General features: G+C 32.0%; 1 protein-coding gene across 2 annotated transcripts in view; it reads right to left on the reverse strand.

The window, feature by feature from the left end:
- Positions 1-1,658: 1,658 nt before the first annotated feature.
- LOC112688398 (lachesin-like) overlaps positions 1,659-24,843 on the reverse strand; it is a 106,562-nt gene continuing 83,377 nt past the window's right edge. The window contains exons 7-11 of one of the 2 annotated variants that reach the window (XM_025561563.1): positions 13,961-14,089; positions 12,990-13,127; positions 12,772-12,921; positions 3,369-3,428; positions 1,659-2,405 (exon numbers count right to left, since the gene is read on the reverse strand). In XM_025561563.1, coding sequence (XP_025417348.1) covers positions 2,212-2,405; positions 3,369-3,428; positions 12,772-12,921; positions 12,990-13,127; positions 13,961-14,089 — 671 coding nt within the window. In that variant the 3' untranslated portion in view covers positions 1,659-2,211. Of the gene's footprint in view, positions 2,406-3,368; positions 3,429-12,771; positions 12,937-12,989; positions 13,128-13,960; positions 14,090-24,843 lie in introns of both variants that reach the window. The other variant, XM_025561562.1, reaches the window with a different exon arrangement.

The raw sequence follows: 24,843 nt of genomic DNA on the forward strand, positions 1-24,843 counted from the left end.
GCGCGCAGTTACCGTGTTCGCGGGTAAATACATTTCTCGTGGGGAAATCGCATCGCGCCCAAACCCGCCTCCCCCCCCCTCCTCCGACGGCCGGGCACGAGCAAGGGCGCGGCGGAGGTGCGGTTGCGGCACGTCTTGTTCACCGTCGGGGCTAACGCGGTACGCGCGTCCGGCCAACGGGGGCAACAAGATGTACGGTCCGGTAATCGGGTGCATGGCAGCATCGATAAATTTTCTAAGAAACCCGCCGTCGACGGGAAAGGATACGTGTGTATAAACGTCTATATTTATATTTATTGTACGTTATATGTTTGTACGTCTTCCTCGTCCTGTTGCAGAAACCAACGCGTGGGGTTAGCCGTTCGGCACCAGGTGCGAGTGAATATCATACGTCGCCGTGTAGTAATACATGCATACCGTCGTCCCTCGGGGAGACGGAGAAGCGCGTTCCAGTTCGATTCGTGTTTTCGATCGTCCTTATAATATTATACTTATTATTCACTTTCCGATCGTGTGTTCCGCTACGTAATCAACGGTCGACATTCATTTTATTTATTTATTTATTTATTTTAATCCTGTCCTTACTTGATTTTTGAACAAAGATATTTCTTTTAAGGCGAGGAGAGGGTTAAGAGACAGTTTATCCTCATCGACACGAACGATCCTTCTCGTTCAATCGCGTCCGCGATTAATTTCCTAATTTATTAGAATAGAAAAACATTATTATTTTAAACATTTCGTAATGATCTGCAATACCAAATTATTTATTTGATTTTTCTCGATCGCAGTTTTCTCTTAAAACTGATCATTATATGTAATATTTATCACGAAGTTGTTCTCGCGTACATCGGTACACGCCGGAAAATATACCAAAATATATTACCAACCATCAAAGAGTAATATGTTGTGTATTATTTTCGATAAACTTTACCTACCTTAATTTGTTCAATGTTTTTCGTCGTAACGGGATGATTAAATACAGGTGACCATAGGATATTATTGAAATGTCCGAAAAAATATAAACGTATCGATGCGCATCCTCGTTGTTCTGGCTTAAAACAATATAGTATTTTGTATGTATACAAAAAATTGTACGTGGAAGCGTCGTGGCCGAGTTGAATAAGGCGTCCGTGTCTGTAAATGCACGGCCAGTGATTGGTTCGAAACCGGAAAGATTTTGCTTTTTGGACGACGATAACCACCTGAAAAGTAACACTACCTTCACTCTCACCCTAACCAGTTAGCTTATCAAACAGTATACAACAGATCAACACAGAACTACTCCGCAGCACCGTACTAACATGGTTTGGTTGACACGAAAAATACTACTTATTGGTACTAGGATAGGATGAGTGGAAGGAGACCGAATTCCGAGGATGGTGGTCAGTAGTGGTGACCGAAGACGCACGTGCGCATAAATAACAAATCACGCATACCGTAGTAGTGTTTTTAAATCGCATTACAAGTCATATAATAATCGTAAAAACAATAATAATACAATACAAAGTGCGTAAATACATGCACACGCACGCACACGCACTCGCTCACTCGCGTACATACGTAAAGAGGTACATGTCTATTTATTGTAATATGTGTGTATTATATGTATTTATTAAACGTAAACGATTAAAATATAATATACGGTTATATATATGTACAACGACTCGGCGCGGAGACTATTTAAAACATATAGATGTATGTATAATATCGATACTGTTAATATAATTATATTACGCTTGTTATAACACTATACAATGGTGCTATCGGACGAAACATAAAATAACATGGGCTAAATCAAACGGATGAATGACGATAGAACAACGTATTTAACTCGCATAAATATTACCTACACTGCTGCGGTAATCGATATCGATGTACACATACATAATAATATTATTAGAACATAAATCAAAGCGATGATTTTTTTTTTTCCCCCGTTATTGTTATTATGAAACGAGTGTCATATTAATAATTATTATTATACAAGTATCCTGGCGGTTCAATGTCCGCGATGGATTTTTATTTGTTATATGATTTTTCTTACGAGATACTCTTACTAAAAAAATTACAAAAAAGAAACACATGAAGATGAGGGCGTAAAAAAAAAAAATGACTAGTCCGTTTCGGTTCCGATTGGCATTTGTCAACACTCCTAATCCTCGTTGATCCTCGCCCCTGACTGCGTATGTTTCCCGTTGCACGTCGCAGCGATCACCTGCAACTCGACTGCACCATCGCGACCACGCAACACCAGCCGGCCGATACAATGATGAGCCAATCGACCCGGAATCCGTAAGACCGAGTTGCGTGCGAGTTGAGCGAACTGTTATCTGTCGGCAACGAGTTGAAAACAATTTCGGAAGATCCGCCTTCGTTGTAGTTATTTTCGTTTTCAACGCCATAATCTGTGCGGAAGAAGAGAAAAAAAATATAGAATAAAGGGTGTGTGTGGGTGTGTGTGGGTGTGTGTATCGAGTGGTTATTAAACTATTCGTTATCCTACCCCTCTCCGTTTTTAATACATGAATACATGTCATTCCTTTTTTTTACCCACCCAATGTCTCTTGTCCTTCAACGAAAATAAAAAAAAAATTATGAAAAAAAACTATATTCTAACCTTGGTGGTATTGCATGCGGGACAGAAGAGATATTCGAACATGACATATGAGTCGTCTTCGGACTAATTTAGGACTATTTCATAATGTTCGTTACATATAACCGACCAAGAATTTTACGATTTATTTTTAAAAATGTTAAGTAATTTTTTCCGTCAATGAGATAAAAAAAAATCATGAAACTTTTCTATACTTTGAGATTTCTACTTCTTTACAACTAATATATTATTATGCAAATTCTAAAGAAAAAAATATTCAAGTTGTAAAATATTACATAGATAGTTTCATATTAAATCAGTCGTATTAGGTGTTTCAACTTCATGGGCGTAAGAAATATTTCATTTGAAAAAAATGTCCATAATGCGGTTGGAAAGCTTGACTTTGAAAAAGCCAGATAAATCTACGATTAAAATTTATTTCTTATTTTCTAACAAAAGAAAATGTTGTTGTCTGTTTACTGTTTACTGTTTACATGTGTTAGAGCAAGACACAGAAAAATTGTATGTAAAATATAATATTTATTCTTCGATGTTCAATAATAAACTTTAAAACCCCGGGGATAACGCAAGAAAACACCATCAGTTTGACAATTATTTAAAATAAACTATAACGAAACAAAGAAATGTTAAATATATTCGTAGATTATATTTTTAAAAACTTTTACGGAACCTAGGCGTTCCGTGAAACACGATTTAAAAACCATCGTTTCTAATACAATACGTCAATCCGATGATCGATTGTATTCGAACATACCTTTTCGGTCGTATTCTGGTCCTTCGGTAATCGCCATGGATCTCGACGGCACTTCTATCTCTGCGAACAAAATATGTGACTTAAAATAAACCGTTCGATTTTCATTCCGATCGTCCTGACCGTATTATACCGACGTGTTATAAACGATGCAAACGACGCAATGATGATAAGATTCTAAATTTTCCCTTACATCTTTTTTCTCTTATATACACACGACCACTCCAATTCTCTTTTGCTTCTTCTGTTTTTTGTTACGTATTTTTTTTTATTTTTTATTTATTTGTTTTTTTTTTTTTTTTTTTTTTTGTGAATACTTATTCAATTATTCAATAAACTTCAAAACTTATGCATAAAATAAATAATCAAATATTTTACAAATGAAAAACAGATACCCTGAATAGAAGATATGGTTGTTGTCTTGAATGAAAATTGTAATACATGTTTACATGAATTGGAACATTAAATTATCCGCAATAAGACCGTTATCGATCAACCGTTAACAATCCCAATTAATTTTCAACGATTAAAAAAAACCACTTAAATTATATATTTATTTTTACATGAACGTTAAAAAAAAATGTTTCAAACTAAATAAACGTTTTTACTCAACTACTGAGTATCAATTAGAAGCAACCAAGTTCCGAGTGTATAACGATCCCAATGTATGATTATCATATATTTATATATATATATATAAATAAATGAAGATAATTTATATAAGACCAAATAATTTGTTTGTATTCCTAATTAAACAGTACAACATAAATACCAAACAATTATTAAATGCGACGGTTAAACGTCATGTGACACGAATACGGTTTTCATATTCTACCGATGTAACTCAATAATTGGAGTTGGAATTATTTTTAAATAAGAACACGATTATTATTATTTATTATTACTTATTTATTGTTATCAACGCTTTCGGTCAAAATACGACTAAAATGTAAACTGTACAACTCTATCTAAACTTTTAATCGAGTAAACTTTGTAAAAACATTTTCTGCTAAGATGATTATTTCTTAACTATAGTTTAACACAATATTCGGGAACAATGTAATGTTTAGTTTTTAATTCGCCAGTGTGTACTCGTAAAATAACGATAGTTAAATTCTTATACAAAATATTTGAAATACATAAATTGTCACTTTGTTCATTACTGTTTACACATATTCAAAAAAATCAATATAACTTAGAATAGAACTTGATTGATAACATCGATCAACAAATATATTTAATATAAATATTAGTCAAAATAAATTTCTATTTTATTTTACATAAATAATATATTAAAAATTATACAGAAAAATGTATCCAAACTGTTCTGCCGTAAACGACATTTATTTAAATATCGATGTTCTTGTCATTTGATTTCATGCTATCACCATGCATAATTACGTTCGTTAATCAATATTTCCGTATTATGTGAATTAGGTTTCGGTAAAAATGTAAAATCGTATATCTTAGTGTAAAAAAGTTACATATATACATACATAAAAAGTTTCACCAGTCTTAGTATTGTCACGGTAGCTTTAAAAAGTTTTCTTTTTCGTAAAATAGTGTCCGGTGACTGTAACCATCACGTGAGTCATGTAGTCGGAGTCATATTATTCTCTCGTGTATTGTCCGTAGTCGTGTGAACACCATATTATATCGTTTAACCACCCGTCTTCACTTTCGGTTCACATTTTGTTCAAACCTCGTTTTCACTTATGGGTTTTTTTTGTCTTTGTCTTATGAATCAACCTACTGGTAAATATTGTGCAAAGCATTATGTTGACCAGCGTAATACTTTTTTTTAGTTTATTTATTTTTTTTTTTATTTTTTTTTTTTGTTTAATTTTTCTTGCATGGGATGACAGCCTTCAATATCAGCCCACTAATTATATATTTTTTCATCTGTCTTTGTTCTCCATTGCTCCTCTCCATTATACCTTATATTTTACCACTTTCACGTCTCTAGCTTTACTTAAACGAGGTCTTTTTAAGGGTAATTTTCCTGCTGGTTCGTATTTGGTTCTCATTACTGATCTCTGTTTCAACAATGCATTTATACTTCCCTATTTTAAGTTAGAAGAAATATAACTAAGTTCTAACTGAAATTTTTACTGGTAACGCGAAGAAAATATCTATGCAATTTTCGATAATGTCTTTTTCTTCACTCTCCGGTTCAATCATCCAAACATCTTTCACAATTATTGAATTCAACATTTTTCCAAAAAAGTTAAAAAAAGTTAAATTCCAAAAACATTGTTTCCTCTTAGTCTTCTTAGCGGCCATATTTTCGAACCATATAAGACCGCCGAACGTATCAACGTCATGTACTTCAAGGTTTTCAAATTTTTTGTTATCACTTAAGAACTTGGCAATTTTACCGAACCATAGTAGTTTTCCTAGTTTGAGGTGAATCAATTACCAAAATTCGTTTCTGGAAAGCATGGAAATTTTGGTTACTTGTATCCATACCGTTGCTGTTTATTTCATTGGTCCTTCATTCCTTCGTGGTGGTACGGTTATCGGTCTTATTATGTTTGCATGCGACGTCGTTGCTGTATTTTTAATTGTTTCAGTATCATTATAATTACGGATCCCGGTTACGCGTAGCTCTATAATCGCAAGTTTAAGGTAGATGCACTACTTATCACTTGGTATAATCGACCGGATTACTATTATTGCATCCTCCAAGTTCTATTATATAATAATTTTATATTATCATCGATGTGCGCCAACTGAAGCATATATTATCATCGTATTAAATAATATTACTGTGTTGATTATTTTGTTCGATTATGGTGTACACTATAGAATCACCTACTCAATTTATTATTATTGCTACATTAATGTTGTACTGCGCCATAAAGGGAGATTTCATTATTATTATTCTTATTATTATTTTTTTTATCATGTTAAGATAATGTGATTGTCTTATGTTCAGTGTTGCAGACGTAGGATGCAAATATTATAATTATAAGATTTTATTTAATCACACATCTCAATTATTTTTAAAATCTTGATGAATATAATTTGTAAAATAACATTTTTTTTATATACCTCACGAAAAAACAAAACTAAAAAAAAATTTTTGAACCCACAGAAACAAAATTTGATGTTCGAAATTTCTATTTACTGAACATCGATGATGATTTATAATTTAAAACAATTCAAAAAGCAACCATGGTTGCAAATTCAATTGCAATTTCAATCAAGTAGAACTTTTAATTTGATTCGTATAATTTAAATATTAGTATTAGATCATCAATCATGTACATTTCCCAAAGGCATTTACTGAGAATATGGGTTCAACCTTTGGAAGCATGTTCGTTGATCAAACAAAGAGATAAATTCTAATAATTCTATGAATAGATACGTGAAACTACATCTAACACACATGACTTACACTGAATACATACAGAGTGTACTACTAATGAAATTATTTTTATTACATTCACATTTGTTTTAACATGAACAATCGTACACACGCACAGTTTTTTGTGCTGTTTTTCGTTAAAATATTTAGTTTCTCGTGACCAGCGTATTCGAAATAATAATTAAAACTGGCGCACACATTCACAAGTTTTCAAAGCTGCAGTGATTGTACGAAACATGTATTTTGTACAAGTTCATGTCAAACATTCACAAAGTCACGCTTTCTCAATATTACACTGGAATAATTTGTCGAGTTTTCGTTTAAATTGTAAGAGTGCCATCATCGCGCCGGCTGGCATTTATTATGATCGTCGTCGACAAATCCGGAAATTATGTCGCCGTGCGATGAATGCGAATGTTATCTCGAATTAACTTTCGTCCCGACAAATGCGAAATAATATAGCAGGTAAATTGATAATTTTCCACCTTGATGACCATCTAACATTTCAAATTAATTAGCGAATCATGGTGCAACAGAATATTATACGATTTGACATTGAATATAAATTATTATTATAACAAGACATTTACAACGGTGATACATAATTTTGGATATAACATAAACGCTCAGTAGGTGTAGAGAACACCCGACCTAACCCGTATTAATATTATCGTCCATTGTAAAACACACATTTGACACTCATTAAATATTCAACAATGGTGAGTGTATGTAACCATATTATGGGTGTCAAAATTTAAAAAAGTCATGAGACGATTCCTTTGCAAATATTTAATATAATGGCGCGGAAATTTATGTATTTTTTTTTTTTTTTTGATTTTCAAAAACTAAATAAGTAATATATTCCTATGTTCTATGGAAACAATGTAGATTTTTATTTTCTAGAGCATTTGTCGATATGTTTTATGTTTCGTACAAGGTACAGTTAACATTTCTTAATTACTTAGTCGATACATTTTGAAATTAAAATCAGCATGATATCCAAAAACAAATAAATAAATAATTTCAATCTTAAAGGCCTTTTTATTCAAATTTATACTTTTATTTTGTGATTTTCAACTCACAAATGCATTTTTAAGAGCATCAATATACCCGGATTTTTGTTTTAGAACATGGAACATGAGTAAAAACGATGTTAAAAAATTAAAATTTACATTACATCGGAGCTTCCATGGATCTGACAAATACATCTACGCGCGAGTAATACCCGTCTCGTTAAACATTAACGACTTGTTACGCAGCAGTGCCGGTATAAAAACTTACCGCATAGTGCAAGAATTACAGAAAAAAAAAAAAAATGAAAAACTTAAAAGAAAGTCACCGCTCGAAAAAAAGACGTCAACACGACGTGCACCTGTACTTTTGTAGGTTCGTCCGATACGTGGCGCGCAGAAAACCACGACGACGGCCATTGCGGTTGGTCTCGTGAGTAAACGTTTACAACGTTATAATCTGCTCCTCTAATCTGTTCAACAAATGCAGAAAACGGCAGGGGAGACATAGAGATTACGTGTCGGGGTCGTCGCTCGCGGAATTGCGACGGTATAATACTACACAGAGCCGCCGGGACCCGATGACGAGAATCGAGGTTATTGTTGTGTCATTAGGCTGCACGTATTGGCTGTGGTCCGCGCTAAGAGGTAACGTCCGAACGACAAATCCCTGAGTGGCCCGGAATATTTATTTTAAACCCTTATGGCGTACATTGATACCGATTGGGTCACGTGGTTTTGTAAACATCGCGCACGGTTGCGTGGCGCGCGTTACATTGTACTCCTGTCACAGTGCGCGCTCTCCTTCACCCTAGAGAATAAACAGCCTCTAGCAACGTCCCAGATTTGTGATCCGGTCGACAACTACGTCGGCATCTGGTACGGAAAACGGCTCTACACTCCCGACGTACGTTTTCGTTAACCTGCAGTGACAACCTATGGGTGATGACGTTCGGCTCCGTGGCAAGGACGCAGCCTATCGGTAGAATGCGAAACATTAGCCATCGTCTGGTTTTTAAATGTTATATCGATGAGCTCGGCACGGAAATATTCGATTTTGTTTTATTTTTTTGTATCCCCATCAATCGCGTTCTTGTGCATTATGTGACATTATGCGTACCCGTAGACGTGTGCATGCTATATTTCATGGTCTGCAATAATTTTGGGCCCTATCACGTGTTGGTTTATTCAATAAATTATAACGTATAAATAGTTAAATAAACATTTTTTATTTGATATAGTGGTACATTTGTCCCAATAAATATGTTTTCTTTGAATCTCATATATTTTTCTTAGATACCTTGAATTATTTACTATTTGTACTTTTGTAGTAAATTGTAACTGTCATATTATCATAAGAAGCTTTTTCACGAAAATTTAGAAAATTTAGTTTAATTTTTTTATTATTAAACGATGTTTATTTTTTACCAAATGTTTGATAATTAATTACATTTAATTTGAGCTAAATCGGTTAAACTAAGGGCTCCTTACTATAAGACTTAAATCGTTGGGCACCATTTACAATACTTCGAGTGGTACCCGAGCACGCCTGTGTAGGTACCGGGTAGTGCCGAAACGATGTTAATCGCGGGTTTTCGATTACGGCGTAATGTTGTTACTCCAAATGGCTCGTAAATGAAAGAAATCGGTTTACCTGGAATTCCACACCTTTTCCAGATAAAATCCAAAATCGTTCTAGCCCCGTATCGCCCCGACACTATAGTATTATCATATCGTATTTATATTTAAGGATAATATCCATTTTATTCAAATATATCATAATATGCAAACGGAGATGGCGACGACGACTGACAGTTGAATAGTATCACGCGTGTACATCGTGCACTGCCGTAATACGATGTTCGTCGTTGCCGCAGGACCCGGTTGAACGGGGCAAAACGAATGTTATTTCCACTCGCGACGAGTTTTACCTCCTATTGCGTTGTCGCCGTCGAATAAGACACGAGCGGCGGATGATTTTCCGACCATATCCTTTCCTTCAGAGCCGCTGCAACACTGATAACATCGGGCGTATGATCGATGTTCCTTTTGTAAATATCTCTTGTGCGACGACGTGTCCTCAGTGAAACAGTCACTCGGGCACGTGTTATTACGTTGGGTATCGCCTGGCGATTTTAAAATAAAAACAAAACGCGTTCGGAGAACAACGCTCTTCCGCATAGCGCGTGCACTGGTACGTCTTGGCTCGTGCGCCTGTCGTCTGTTTGCGAGTACGTCTTGTACACGGAATAATAAACCGAGGGATTTCGCCCGGCTCGACGCGCTGTTGCACAGATTATCGCGAGCCCGAAATACGAATTCACGACCCTGAATCGTACACGCTAAACACGAGTGCACACGCGGTACTGTAAGAACTATAAACGATCGCCGGTTAGCAAAATACGCCAATTTACAATCAGTACATTAAGGGCGGCAAATTTTTTTTGATGTGCCAAAAATTACGAATTTTTTTTTTTCTCCAATTTTGCCGTTAAATATTACAAAAATAATATATGAATATATATATATATGTATTGTAAGGATATATTTATTATTAATTTACTATTATAAAAAATGTAATATTCAAATATAGGTAAACATACAATTACATTACTTTTGCTATTATTTATCATCTTAATCCGATCCCTTTTGTTCAACTGCCAATTCGTTGATATTTGATTTGTAATTAGTAACATTTAAAATACACGTGGCACTGCATTCATCAGCCAGTCGGTTTATAGAACCAGATTTTATAAAATTAAATTTTGAAAATAGTGACTCACGTGGATGAGTTTATGAAAAAATAGACAAAATTGATGATGCTACTACATTGCGTCATTGTATGTTTAGTATGTCATCTACATTCCAAACGAACCTATAATTTAATTTTCCGAAAGACGTCAACAATAATAAAAAGTTAGTAAAATGTAATGTTGAAATTTATTATTAAATATATAAACATAATATAAATATTTTAATTTTTCGTTTGCCCACAAAATTATTTTACACGCCATGGGTTTAACATCCCTGATCTATAATATAAAACTAGGTATAGATCTATAACATAAAAACTATCCACGATAACAAACAATGCGGGTATACATTTCTAAGTGAAGATGTCTAGAACAGGATCAATGATTATCATCAAAACCATATATGAGTCCGCGGAATCATTGGGCGTTCTCTAGGCTATGCCTATGGAATTCATCAATATACCGGCCAAAGGCAGATCTACAGTTAAAAAACTGTAATATGATATCATATAATTTGTGTTATAATTATCATTGAAAACATTAATAATTATTTCATTTTATGGAGGATTCCATCTTACATGGGGTCCGACATAATGATGTATTACTGTGATATACAATTAAACCAGTGGCGTTATTTGGAGGGTAGTAACTGGGGAATTTACCTCAGTCTAGTATTAACTTCAACCTATAGTCGGCACTACATTTATTTACGAGTATATTTATTTTATATTATAAAATATAAAAAGTCTTCAAGGGGTTAATTTTGTCAACAAATATTAACTGCTGGTCAGTTGACCTCCTGAACCCTCCCCCCCCCTTTATCCATTACCGAAACCGGCCCACAAATTCATGACATAACCTAATAATGATTATCGGTCTATTTAAATTCACGTATTCGGTAACTATAGGGAACTGAAAGTATAGGATAGCATGAAATGAAAGAAAAAAGTTTGTTCAATTCGTGAAATCGGTGGGAATATTTCCGGATTCACGTATCCAACGATTGTGTTGTTGATTTCATGAAATAGGTAGAAAAATATCCTATTTCACCAATCCAGCGTGTACGTGCATGCATGTAGAGCACTATTATTTGTATTGTATGCACGCATACGGGATGCGTATGATATCCGTATAATGTACTGAATAGTCGTCGGGTCATTTACTCGACTCCGTTCTTCTCGCAGGAAAAAGTTCGGTGCGCGTATATGTAGAAAAAAAAATAATATTTTCAAACTACTTTACCGGTAAAATACTTAGGGTACTTAGTTACGTGCCACGCTGTTCGCACATTATACTATAACTTCGTGTCGTTGATACGGAACGCGAGTGCCTACACATGTTATACCGAACACATATTAAACATATATGTATTTATATATTTGTTCAGCCAAGTAACTGAGAATTTTTATCAAATGTTTTCGACATAGATCATCGCGTACGCGTTAAAAGCAACGTAATATTTATTTATAATTCAAATATATAATACGAGGAATTAAGTTAATCGCTTCGTTCAGTGAATCAGATTTTTTCCCGACTTTTTAAATAAATACATGTAGTGCTACACTGTGTGATTTAGGGCGTGCAAACGCGTGCCTCTCACGACTGGGATACGGATCACATAAATTCATGTTGTGCGCCAAACAGTGAAAAATCAGAAACAAAAAATATTTTTAATAGTAAATTGAACAAAATGATCAATATCATTCTATATATTAAGTTGGACGTGCTATTACATAACTGACCGAAAACCGTTGTATGAAATCGTTCAAAGTTCCTTCCTCAAATAACGCAAACGCACCAATCACACTCAGTGACCCACATCACTGTATAACGGGATTCTCTACCGTCACACGAAACACAAATTTTTTCGAAAATAATTTCAAAACCATTAATTAATAATTGTAAATTTATCTGGATTATTTAACGAGAGGAATTAATTCGAAATATTAGTGAACCTATTGCAAAAAGTTTTAGTACATGGAATGAACCTATTTAATAAGTTTTGGATCCACCTTCACATCTGATCAAACCATGCCAACGCAGGGTAGAGATAAAATTCTGTCGGGTGACGTTTTTATTAATCTATTCTTAAATTTCGTTGCAAATTTTAAAATAATATTTTACTGAAATAAGAAGAATTAGAAAGTAGTACAATATATCAATATTACATAAGTTACACCAATGAAATAAATGTTCTCGCGGTGACACGAAAACGGAATTAGTTCATTTTAAAAAATGTATAAAAGCAAAACTATAGTATATATATTACTTACGGTCTAGTTTAATGAATCCATCGGTTTCGCCCAGCGAATTTTTCGCCACACACTTGTAAGACCCAAAATCTTGCGGCGACAATTTTCTAATCTTAAGGATCATGTACTTGTTGTATCCGTTATCAGTAGATATGGCCTCGTATTTTTCCCCTGAAACCGTCATATCTACTTCTGTTCATTTTTTACACAATCCCGCTATCGCGTGAATATTCACTTACCCGAAACGATCATGTCACCCTTTTCGGTGGTCCAAAAGTTTATGGACGTCGGAAACGCCTCGGTGTGACACTCCAATTTGATATCCTGTCCGACGTAGCCACCCACCAGTTGATTCGAAATGGTCAACATCGGTGGAACTGTAACAAAACGTCCCACGCTCGCAGTATACACATTTACAAGTTGGCACCGCATTAGCAGCATGTATTGTGTCAGACACAATGTGTGGAATTAGTGTCCAATTAGTCATCGTCAAAATGTTTCGACTAGGATTTCCCGACGATAACGTGAATAACGTATGGGAATATTTAACAGTTGATACAATTTATTATACTAAAAAAATGTTGATAGTTGGTCCATGAGTATGTAATATTATCATGCTCATACCGTAATACATCACGTTAAAACAATTAAATTACTGTCGAAAACATTTGTCGAAACGTATCCAAAAAAATTCATAGATGTAATGAGTCTTATTGTAATATAAGTTATTATGTTGATTATACATATATATATATATATATTTATTAACGAAGGCTACCGACTCTGTATTTTGTATGTGATCTAAGATAATATATAAATCGATACAATAGCATTGTTTTTAAAAATAAAATAAAATAATACAATATATCTTAACATGACGGTCCTTCTGATTTTTGATTTGGGGAAATGAGAGTAGTACATTATAGTATACCTATTTTTGTGGTTTTCATTATTGATTTTTATTGTATTTGTTGAGCAGACTTAAAAATAAAATGAAACTGGACCACCTTACTAAAATTTGGTATTCAAATAGTATACTATTTAAAATTAATTCACTAATGACAGTCTATTTACTTTAATGGTTTAATATAAATGTGTGTGTGTGTGTGTGTTTGTGTGCAGTATATGTTACTAACAAGGTTTACTTTTCGCCGAACGATAAAATTCCATTTAAGTGGTAATTTATTATTTGTGATTTATATATACTTACATTGGACTTTGAGCGTGACTCTTTTGCTAATGGACGGAGGTACACCGTTCGAGGCTATACACAAGTAAGCACCCATGTGGAGCCTACTCACTCTCGTGATATGCAATACTTCACCATCGATGAAATTAACTAAAAAAAAATCGCATCAAATAATGTTTATGAGTATCACAGTAAAGTTTTATAGTATGTAAGTATATGAGTATCAGAGTATACTATCATCAGTAAAACTTAGAACTTAAATTGTTTTAATTTATGGGTGTAGAGATTTAATAATTTAGACAATGCCACCAAACTATTGACGCAAATGTTTGTAGATTTTTTTTTTTTTAATCCTGATTATCAATAATAATAAACAAAATTACGATACGAGAGGAAACATATAAATTATAATAATTTTAAAACTCTATACATTCATAGCACAACTTTTTACCACTTAAGAAATGTCAAACAGTTGATAATATTTAAAAAATGTTTAATGTCTTCTCGATCGATTTTTAAACTTTTTAAACACTTTTTTTTTTTGAATGTTATACGACGGGTACCTATACATAAATATAATATACCAGTATATACACAAACTACATTTTGTACAAAGTTTATATACGACATATATATATAATGCGTAAACGATTTTCATTACGAGATAAAAATAATATCATAAATATACATATCCTGCTGCTGGTGGTTTCCATAAAACCCGTATTAAAATTACTGAAGATAAAATTACATCATTTCGCAGTACGTTTTTCGCTAAAATATTGCACGTAATTGCGTGCGAAATAGAGAAAGTTTAAAAGTTAACAATGTGGTTATTTATATAGTTTGGAATTTGCAAGAACATAGTAAGTCAAGCTCTATATTGTGGTAGTGTGGATACTGTGAATAAAAAGATTAAAAAGTTTATATATAGTTTATATTTATATTTTTTTTTTACTTTTTCGTCAATTTTTGGTATTAAAAATTCAATCGATCAAAACAATGTTGTGCTGCAGCGCACATTTACGATATGAAACTTCGTGTACACGTTTTTTTTTAATTACGACCGTTACGATATTATTATATACTTTTAACAATCGCAAGTAATTTCGTCAATACAACGAACTCGATAACAACAAAATACGTTTTAAATGTGATCAAATGATAATAAGAAAAGTAAAATAATAATAATTAATGCACATTTTACCTACTTCAAAGCGTTGAGTTTAAAATTTGAAAAACATAAGATACACCACAAATGTATGTTCAACTTTTTCGATGATAATAAATTATAATGTTAAATGTTTACGTATGTAGTATGTAAGAACACCCTAAGAATGTTTTTGTATGGTTGAACACCTTATTTTTTTTACCGAGCAATAAAAAAAAACCGTTTGAAAATTGTACATTTATGCATAATAAATTATCTTGACCAAACAACTACACTACGACAATATTGGTTTTTATGTAGTCATTGGTTATTCTTCTTTAACCGTATTATATTTCTTTATCAATGTAATTAAGTACTAATATTGTCATACGATGGACTGCTGATATCATCATACGACTATATTATACTGTTATCTTTCAATGTTGAATTAAAATTACATCATTTTTGTATAATATAATTGTAGAACTATAATGATTTAATCTAGAAACTGTATAACATTTAAAATAAAATAAATTTAACATTAACATATAACTTGTGTAATAACATGACACACAATGAAACATTTTAAATATTTAGTAAATATATTTCCGTTTTCGTATGTCTGCATAATTATTCTTGAAACATTATAAAATTAATACAGAATATTATAAATTATAATTGTCTTATTTTTTTTAAATAGCTAAATAGACTATAGTTTTTTTTTTATTAATAGTTTTTATCATTAAATATTAAAGCAAAATAGTTATAATATAAATCAGAGGGTCAATTAAAATTCTAAATATGATGGTTATCAAGAAGATTTTTTTTTTTTTTTAAATTAGGAAACCAGTGATATAAATGTAAATAATGAGAGAATGGACAATAGGAGTAGAACGAGAGTTAAGGAAAAATTTCGTGTCAAGAGTGATGTAGTCTAAAAAAGAAAAGTATTAAAAAAGTAGTTGTCTATTTGGGTAAAGGGAAGAGAAATAGAGAACAATATGATCAAAGTCGCAAATAGCTTATTCATGGTGTCGGGTACAAAAGAGGAACAGTTTTATGATTAAGGTTTGAATGCTGAACTTTATTTTTTCAAATTGATAATACAAACATCAGGTAAAAATCACAATAGCCTTGGAATTGTACACTGACATGACGTACTCGTACAATTGACAACATGAAAAACCATACGTTCGATACGAGGTATGTATATTATACACTTTTCTCAATATATTACCACGGTTTTTAGATAATTTTCATACAACTTTAGTCAATCGTACTGGTCACTTGCCGACACATTTCTAAAATTAAAAAGGAAGAAAAAACCATAAACGTTTTATTTTCATCGCCATGTATAGACATTCATATAGATTTTAAATGTTTCACTTGACACATGAACGCGATGAGAAATGTAGGTTATATTTTTGGCGATAACAATAGTAAAACTCCTTTAACTCTTTTTCTTCCTCCGTTAGAGGTATTTTTCTTTTGAATATGCGTGAAAAAAGGGTGCAGTCGGTCTTTTGTGTAAACCGCAGTTTGATATCCAACTAAACAACAAATCGGTATTAAGAGGCGACACTGCATAATAAATCCGTCGAAAAGATTTACATTTTAAACATTAGCAATCGCCGTTATTAATATATGAATAACGATTTGGAAAGTTTCACGCGCTACCCTTCCACCAAATGAGGGGGGTGACGTTTATATAACCCATCGACACCGACGTCCATCGCATGGTCCCCTGCACGCGTCTTACGAGCGGCGGCGGCGTTAAGTAAGTAATACAAGGAGCATTTAAAATGTAATAAAATATGTAAATATTCTTAGTCGAAAAGTTTCTTCGTGGCTCACAGTGAGAAGGAAACTAATGAATATTCATGTTAAATATGGAGTGGATAGCATATCCTATATAAGTATTTTTACACTTATTGCACTACCAGCGTAACCACACAATTGTATATATTATATATGCATATATGCGTCGTCTTTTAATCACAGCCAATAATAAAAAAAAATAAAAATTATCATTTAATATACGACTATCATCCCATTTTCGAAATTATCACCACAATTATACTATTCGAGCCGGAGGGAATGAATTCAGCGCCGCGTCGCACCTGTATATTGTGGTAAAATACAATATTTTTAAGAATGATCCTATCGGACAAAAGCCTTTATTATTGAGTTTATTATTATTATATTCGTTTTTTCCCTTCCCCTTATTTATGTATAACTATTTCAGCAATTATAATAACACAATACCACGTGTTTTTTCGATCGACCCTCTCTGTACAGAAAATTGTAAAATATCTTCTTATCTATTGGAATATACATTCTTTACGACGATTAATTGAAGTACAATACAATACCATCGTTGGATATAATTTGGTTGTTTACTTAGAGAACGTTGAAAAAACGTTTAGATCGAGTTGTAATCAAAATAATACTTACGAATTTCAGAGAAAAAATGTTTGAGTACCATAAGCCGAAAAGTTTGTACTCATCTATTTCATTTTACATTGGACGAAGATAGATTAAGTTTTTTTTTATATATATTTCATTATAGTTATCTCATTTATGACATCTTCAAGTTAATATGTCAACAATATGGTCATTAATTACCGTAAAATAAATGGTTTTTACAACATACGTAGCATATAATGTATATGATTCCATTTTGATGTTTATAATCCTTTACAAGTAAAACAAATTAAATTATTAGGATTTAGTATTGAGCATAAATTTAATTCTTGGACATTTTCTAATTAAAATTAATATTTTTTCATTTATTTATACTTATAGACCTTCAAACCTATTGACTGTTGTGTACATTAAAATATTACATGGTCTAACATTATTTTATGGATAATATAATTCACATTTTAAAATGAACAATAAATACTATCAGAATAAAATGGCTATTTAACACATAAAATGTGAAAAGTGCTCCTTGGAAAGATAAAAATATACCGGTTCCAAAACGTTACAAAATTTCTTATAAAACATTCTACTGTAAAAATTGTTTTTGACGATAATCTTATAAAACTGTATTACGTAGTATAATTTCGAAAACACCATACCTGTAGACACACTCACCCACATACTCACACAGATTTATATGCTTTCTAAAACGCTGTGCCATTACAGGTGTTCGTATGTTATTAACTGTGTTATAAATAAATAAGCAAAGTTATGATTGTCGAATCCCACGAATAATATATGTTATTATTAACAATTCATTAAACGTTTGATGAGAATGTGCGATTGTCTGTTATACATATCTTATGTGATGTGCGCATTAACACGCGACTCCACTCGCGTATATTTAAGTACCCGGTTGAATACAGAAAAGAGAAATCCTTTTGTTACCCATTGAGACCCAGTAAGTTTACATTTGAATAATATTATTTTCATAACACAGTGCTCCTGCTCTTATTCATTGAAAAAATAAAGTAACTATATTTCTATGTCAAAAGCTTCAGGTAATAAATAATAATAATAATAATAATAATAAAAATATATCTAAAATAATTTGTAAAATTATTATTCATGTTATGGTTTCTAACGTAAATATTCTTTACCGCACGTCTAAATATACATACAATATTATAATATAAATGTATTTTTAGTCGAAATATAAATATATTATAAAGCGTGTCTTAATATGATTTAGTTGATATGAAATTTATCTTTAAAGTCTACATTTACAATTTAAGTTTTTACTATTCCAGAAGTTCAGTAGCTAATCAGAATATTAAAAGTTTCAACAAAACAATCAACTAGATAAAGTGATTTTATTAAAGATAAATCAATTAGGTAAATCGATTTAAGGTATAAATTCAATTGTTTTTAAAAAAATTATCATTGATGTATTTAATAATGTCATTTGAATCAATTTTAAAATATGTGTAAAAGTTTATATTTCAACTATTATTTCAAATAAGTGTCTATATACTTGCAAATTAATGGTTGGTATACGTTCAATTTAATACAATTTATAAACATATCATTATAATAAAATATCTAATTAGTTATTTTGAGAATTCTATTAAGACTAAATTAAAGATTGTGTTGATCAAAAATGTATTCAAATATTTCCCGACAGTGAAGGTAGTGTAGTATAGTTGAATAAAAGAGGAATAGTCAAATCCATTTTTCACCACAAAAATAATATATGGGAAAAACTCAACTATTTTTAACCCTTAGCAACGACATCACAAGCTCGAAGGATGTATAATAGTGTGCTTATTGAGGAATATTGTCGCAATTTGCTCTGGAAATATATAGTTAATTGAATTTTCGTTAATAACAGTTTATAACAGTATATAAGAGTATATAGTTAAGAATAATATTAGCGTTGTCATCATTTACATAAAGGATTCTTCTTACAGCATACGTGTTATGTTCTACTCTAAATGTGATAATTAATTTGTAATTAATAATTTATAATGTATGAATACCCATAGTTAAGATCGAAACTCGCGCTTCAATCGAGAGTTCTATGAGGAGTATTTAAGATATAAATGTTCTTATTTTTATTTTTATAGTTATTATAATTATTTTTATTATTATTATTATTATAATTATTTTTTTTTTTTAAATTAATTCATTGTATACTACTATTGTCCTCCATTGTACTGTTCAACATGAAGGCATTGTTGATGATTGCAATGAACAAAATCCGAAAAAAACTATAGAGAAGTTGGCATGCTCAATGCTGTGTATACATTTACGTTTGCGCGGCAACAGCAGCGTTCATTGGCGATAAACAAACGTGGCGGAATAAAAAAAAGATACGACAGCAGAAGGAATAATAATACACTATAATGTGTACGCGAACAATAACTTTGGCCGCAGTAGCAAAAAGTATATGACTGTGTACCCTACCCCCATCCACTATCATACGAGAAGATAAAAAAATTCAAATTAATAAACAAAAAATGAAAATAACTTAAATAAGTACATAGTTTCGTGATATATCAAGTGGTGAAAACCGTATCCTTTTTCCTTTAGATTGGTCTCCGAATAGACAGTATTATTGTATTATATACGTCGATCATTGGGACAGACATATCATATTATACAGTGTTTAAATTATTACTATTTTGCTTTACACAGACACATTTAAAAATAAATAAAAGTCTATGACAATGACACATACGCTTTTTCTATGCATATATAAATGAATACAGACATGATCATTTATACATATATATATATATATACTTTTTTCTCTTCACAATTTTCTACGGAGACAATATCGAACACTCGTCGCAGCTAGCCGTGCCCTACGCGGCGAATTTTTATCGTCGCGCCCTCTTTATATTTATTCCCCTTGGCGAATGTGGCAACAGCACGTTTGGACTGGCGTTCGAACGGCGAAGAGATATTTCGGAAATATTTTTTTTATTAATTTTTTTCGTTTTTTTGTCAGAAACGCACAATAACGATCACGATAGTTTATCTCATGAGCGAGAATATACGTATATTATATTATATTGTATAGTATTATCGTGAGTACGTATTTATATTTTTTTTTACGACACAACAATGATCGCGTGATATACATTTTAATAAATATATAAACATGAACAACTCACGAAAACGACACACGATTAATACTTATATATATATATATAAATAGAGAAAGAGAGAGAAAGAAACCTAACAAATTGCCCGACTCTAACCAAGACCAGATTACAATGCAAATAGGGTTTTCGAAAGAACTATAAAGCCGCCGGAGAAGATGGAAATACCGTGATACCGTGGAACTGATAAACATAAAAAAGTAACTAAAAGAGTACACATTTTAATATTGTTGGCGAAAGGAGGTGATATCTGAATATAGGAAAACGATAATCACAAATCTTATTAACAAAAATTGGTGTTAGACAAATATTTTTTTTTTTAATTCCAATATTACTGGTCATTTTCTTTTGGTATTCATTTTTAAAGACTCAAACACAACGATAGTAAGTTGCTCAGATTACTAAATACTCCAACGGTCTCCAATTCAAATTTTAGTCTTCGGAAGAATTCCTTGACCGACGACCGATTAACTGATTTTTCTAGGTCATACACTGATATTATAGACATATATATGTATGTATAATTACGTTGTATTGTTAATTGTTCTATTGTCAATTGTTATTCTAAAATTTTATAATACAATATTATTTCAATATGGATTTTTTCATAAAATATAAAACTCGTTGTCTATGGCTTTCAATATACATTTTTTTTGAGACATATTGAAATAGAGTAGTAAAAAAATATCAAAAAAAGAATAATACTTAATTAAAATTGTAACAGTACAATAAGTGAGGACACATAATACAAACAATTAAAAAAAATATAAATAATCACCGATTAATTTTATCATTGACCAATCATAAACAAATAGGTTTGTGTAATTTGTACTATAATGAACGGTTACTACCTTCTATCAGTATAATTTTTCTGCCGACAGCTATATCCGTCAGATAGCTAGAAGGCAAAATTACATTGAAAAACCCGTATCGCTTAATTTTAAATATTATCCACCGAATAAGTTTATTCTACGGTTTCGTATCTAGCAAATAACTCGATGATTGAAAACCCCCGAGCCTATGTGTTACAATCTTGAAAATTATGATTTATAAATAACTATTTTGTTGACTGAATACTAAGAAAATGTTTTTAAAGTAACTTGCAATAGAAACAGATGTTGTTAAAACAAAGAAGTTAATTTTTTTCATATTATAATGAGTTTTTGTTTACAAAATAAACAAATATCGATTTATTTAATAAACTCAAAGGCACTTAAGTTAATTTGCATCATCAGCGTTAACTAAATATCTTTTGTTTTAAAATATTGTCAATTTGATTATTTAATCATAACATTAAACTCCATTAACATCAAAATATTGATACTATTTTCTGCAGCATGATATTAAGGAAGTAAGAAGATTTAGGCGATTGCATTGTATGTCTTTAGATTTTGCGGATATACGTAGAATATTAAGTAAAATCAAGCGAATGATGGTTCCATATGTTTCCAATACGTAGCAACAACAAAACGAAATGCCTAAAAAAGTAAACATAAAAACCTATGTCATAAACAAATGTTTAATAGAATACTTCCAATGAGATATCGTTAATAAAAATGAAAACAGTTAAAAATTATTAACTTTTCCCTTTACTGCGATCTACGTGAGATTTATATTTTATAGGCTATAAATGTAGTGTAAGATTCTTGGTTTACCATGCTGACGATCGAGTCCATGAAAACTTAATGAAGTGTGTAAAGTATTGAGTATTCGATCGCCCAATATTCAATAATATTATAAAATTTGAATAGACTTTTCACTAAAAATATATAAAATACATTATACATATTTAGTGTGTGTGTGAGTGCCTATATGATTTTCATTGAATAAAATATTCGACATATTTTAGATACAATTATACAACCACTGCAGTGCAAATACAATAACACAATATGTAGTATTTAGTTCTCTCTGTGATATAACATTAAAGTGAAGATGAAATGTTTTGTGCAAATACTGAATATTTTATTCGCACACTTCATACTAGTATTATGTTACAAACTTGTTGTTATAATAATAATATATTCTCCTGAGTGTAACTTTTAACGTTTGTAGCCACAAAATCTTAAATACGAAGTGTACTGAACTCTTCGCGAATGATGAGTATGGTGTATACGAAACCTTCTGCGAAAAGAATATTGAAAATGCTATTTGACGATGTGAAATCAGTTATGCACACCTATCAACGTGATGTATGCATGTGGTGGTTAACACTAAAGACATAAAAACACCAACAATATATTACCATTGTAGTATAAGTTCGAACATATGAGGTTGTCTTAAATTTAAAACAAAAAAAATTTGTCTTTTCGAATAATGTATTCTAGCATAATCACGATTAAATACTCACGACTAAGTGTTGAATAATGAGCAGGTATGAACCACTTTTTTTTTTTTTTGCTCTGCACATAACATACGTGTAAAACGTGAAACCGTTTCTTTTTCACCGGTGACTTGGTTATACGAAGCCACGTGTTAAATATTTACACTTATTTATTGTCGCTCTCCCACCGTATATGATCGAAGGCGAATCCGTATCAAATTATAACCGTGTTCGTACGAAATTTGGTCTCATGTACACCCGAAAAAAATGTACATTCAAAAATCTCCAATAGCTTCCCATTATTCTGGACTTTAGTCTGTCCGATTTTCTTATCGGAGATCATATTAAGTTTATGATTTGCGTAAGTCAGGAAATTTTATGTAGAAATAAACAAAAATTATACGTACAGATAGCATGTACCGATAAAAAATGATATATATTTTTTGCCCAACTACGTGTGCGTTCGACGTCATGAATTTGTGTATATTACGTATTTTTAAACACACACAGACATACACTCACTAAGAAATCCCTTGATGCCGATGATATTTTTTTTCAATCTACTTTGTTCCGACTGGCCGTTTTTCAATTTCGTACGCGTACGCCAAATCTAACAATTTTTTCGTATACTCGTAGTAGAAATGGTACATACTATATTAAATTATTGCCAATACAAAAGTCTCGGATGTTTATTATTACGTATCGGAATTCGGTACGGAGGTTATTTCCGTTGGAGTAAAAACTCTCTGACCAACAATGATGGTGACCGTATTTGTAACGTTATATTTATGAAAAAAGTCGAAGAGACAGGGACGGGGGAAAAAAGAATAATAATAACATACACGGCGGAAATAAGTCGGGGCAAAATTATATATATATATATATATATGTTTATATAAATACATGTGTGTGTGCGTATATCAACTATAGGAAAAAGATACACATACAAACCAATTCCCCAGAGGGTTTGTGAGCGCGCGATGGGGATGGAGGACGACTACGGCACCGTCGCCGTCGGTGACCAGGGTTTTAGCAAATCTGTCTAGCCGAATATCTACCTCTGGGGTTGGTAGACACACACACGTACATAAACCCATACACACAAGTACATACATACATACTTATACTCATACACACGCACAGACACACCACTACCGCACATCCTAGACCATCAAAAAGATACTGCCTGGTGGAAAATAACGGTCAGGCAGGAGGCAGTGGACTGCAGGACACAAACGGACAAACATCATCCGTGTGTGTACGAGTGAGTGTGGAGGTTCGTTATGTTTTCCCGAGCGACCGACCACGCCGCCAACGTTCGAATGCAATATATAAATTGCTCGGGGCACATGGGCTTTTCGGTTCAGTTTTCCCCGAAGGCACCAGCATCAGCGCACAGGTGAAGAAGTAAGTTCGGATGTGATGGATGTATATAATATACACTGTTTTATACATATATATAATCTATACAGTTATATAATGAATGTATATATATATATATATATATATACATATCCTTGTCGTGGTTGTCTTTTTGATAGTACTCACACACACACACACACACGTACAAACGCACAAACGATTTATTAATTACGTACACAGTTCAAGTAGAAAATATGACTTTTTTAAACAAAAATAATTGGTCCACGCGAGCTATTATCGCTTAAATTGGAAAAAGTAAAAATATAATGTTTAAAACTAAATTTTCGCGATACATTGACAGAACACAGAGTTATTACCAAAAAGTAAAAATTTTTGTTTTTGTCTAAGAATGGTTATAAAAATGTGTCTGTGGTTACAAATTGTACCATAATATAATTAGAATAATACCGAACTATTTTTC

This window comes from Sipha flava, unplaced genomic scaffold (genome assembly GCF_003268045.1).
Source record: "Sipha flava isolate LNK unplaced genomic scaffold, YSA_version1 38_pilon_pilon, whole genome shotgun sequence".
Taxonomy (NCBI): domain Eukaryota; kingdom Metazoa; phylum Arthropoda; class Insecta; order Hemiptera; family Aphididae; genus Sipha; species Sipha flava.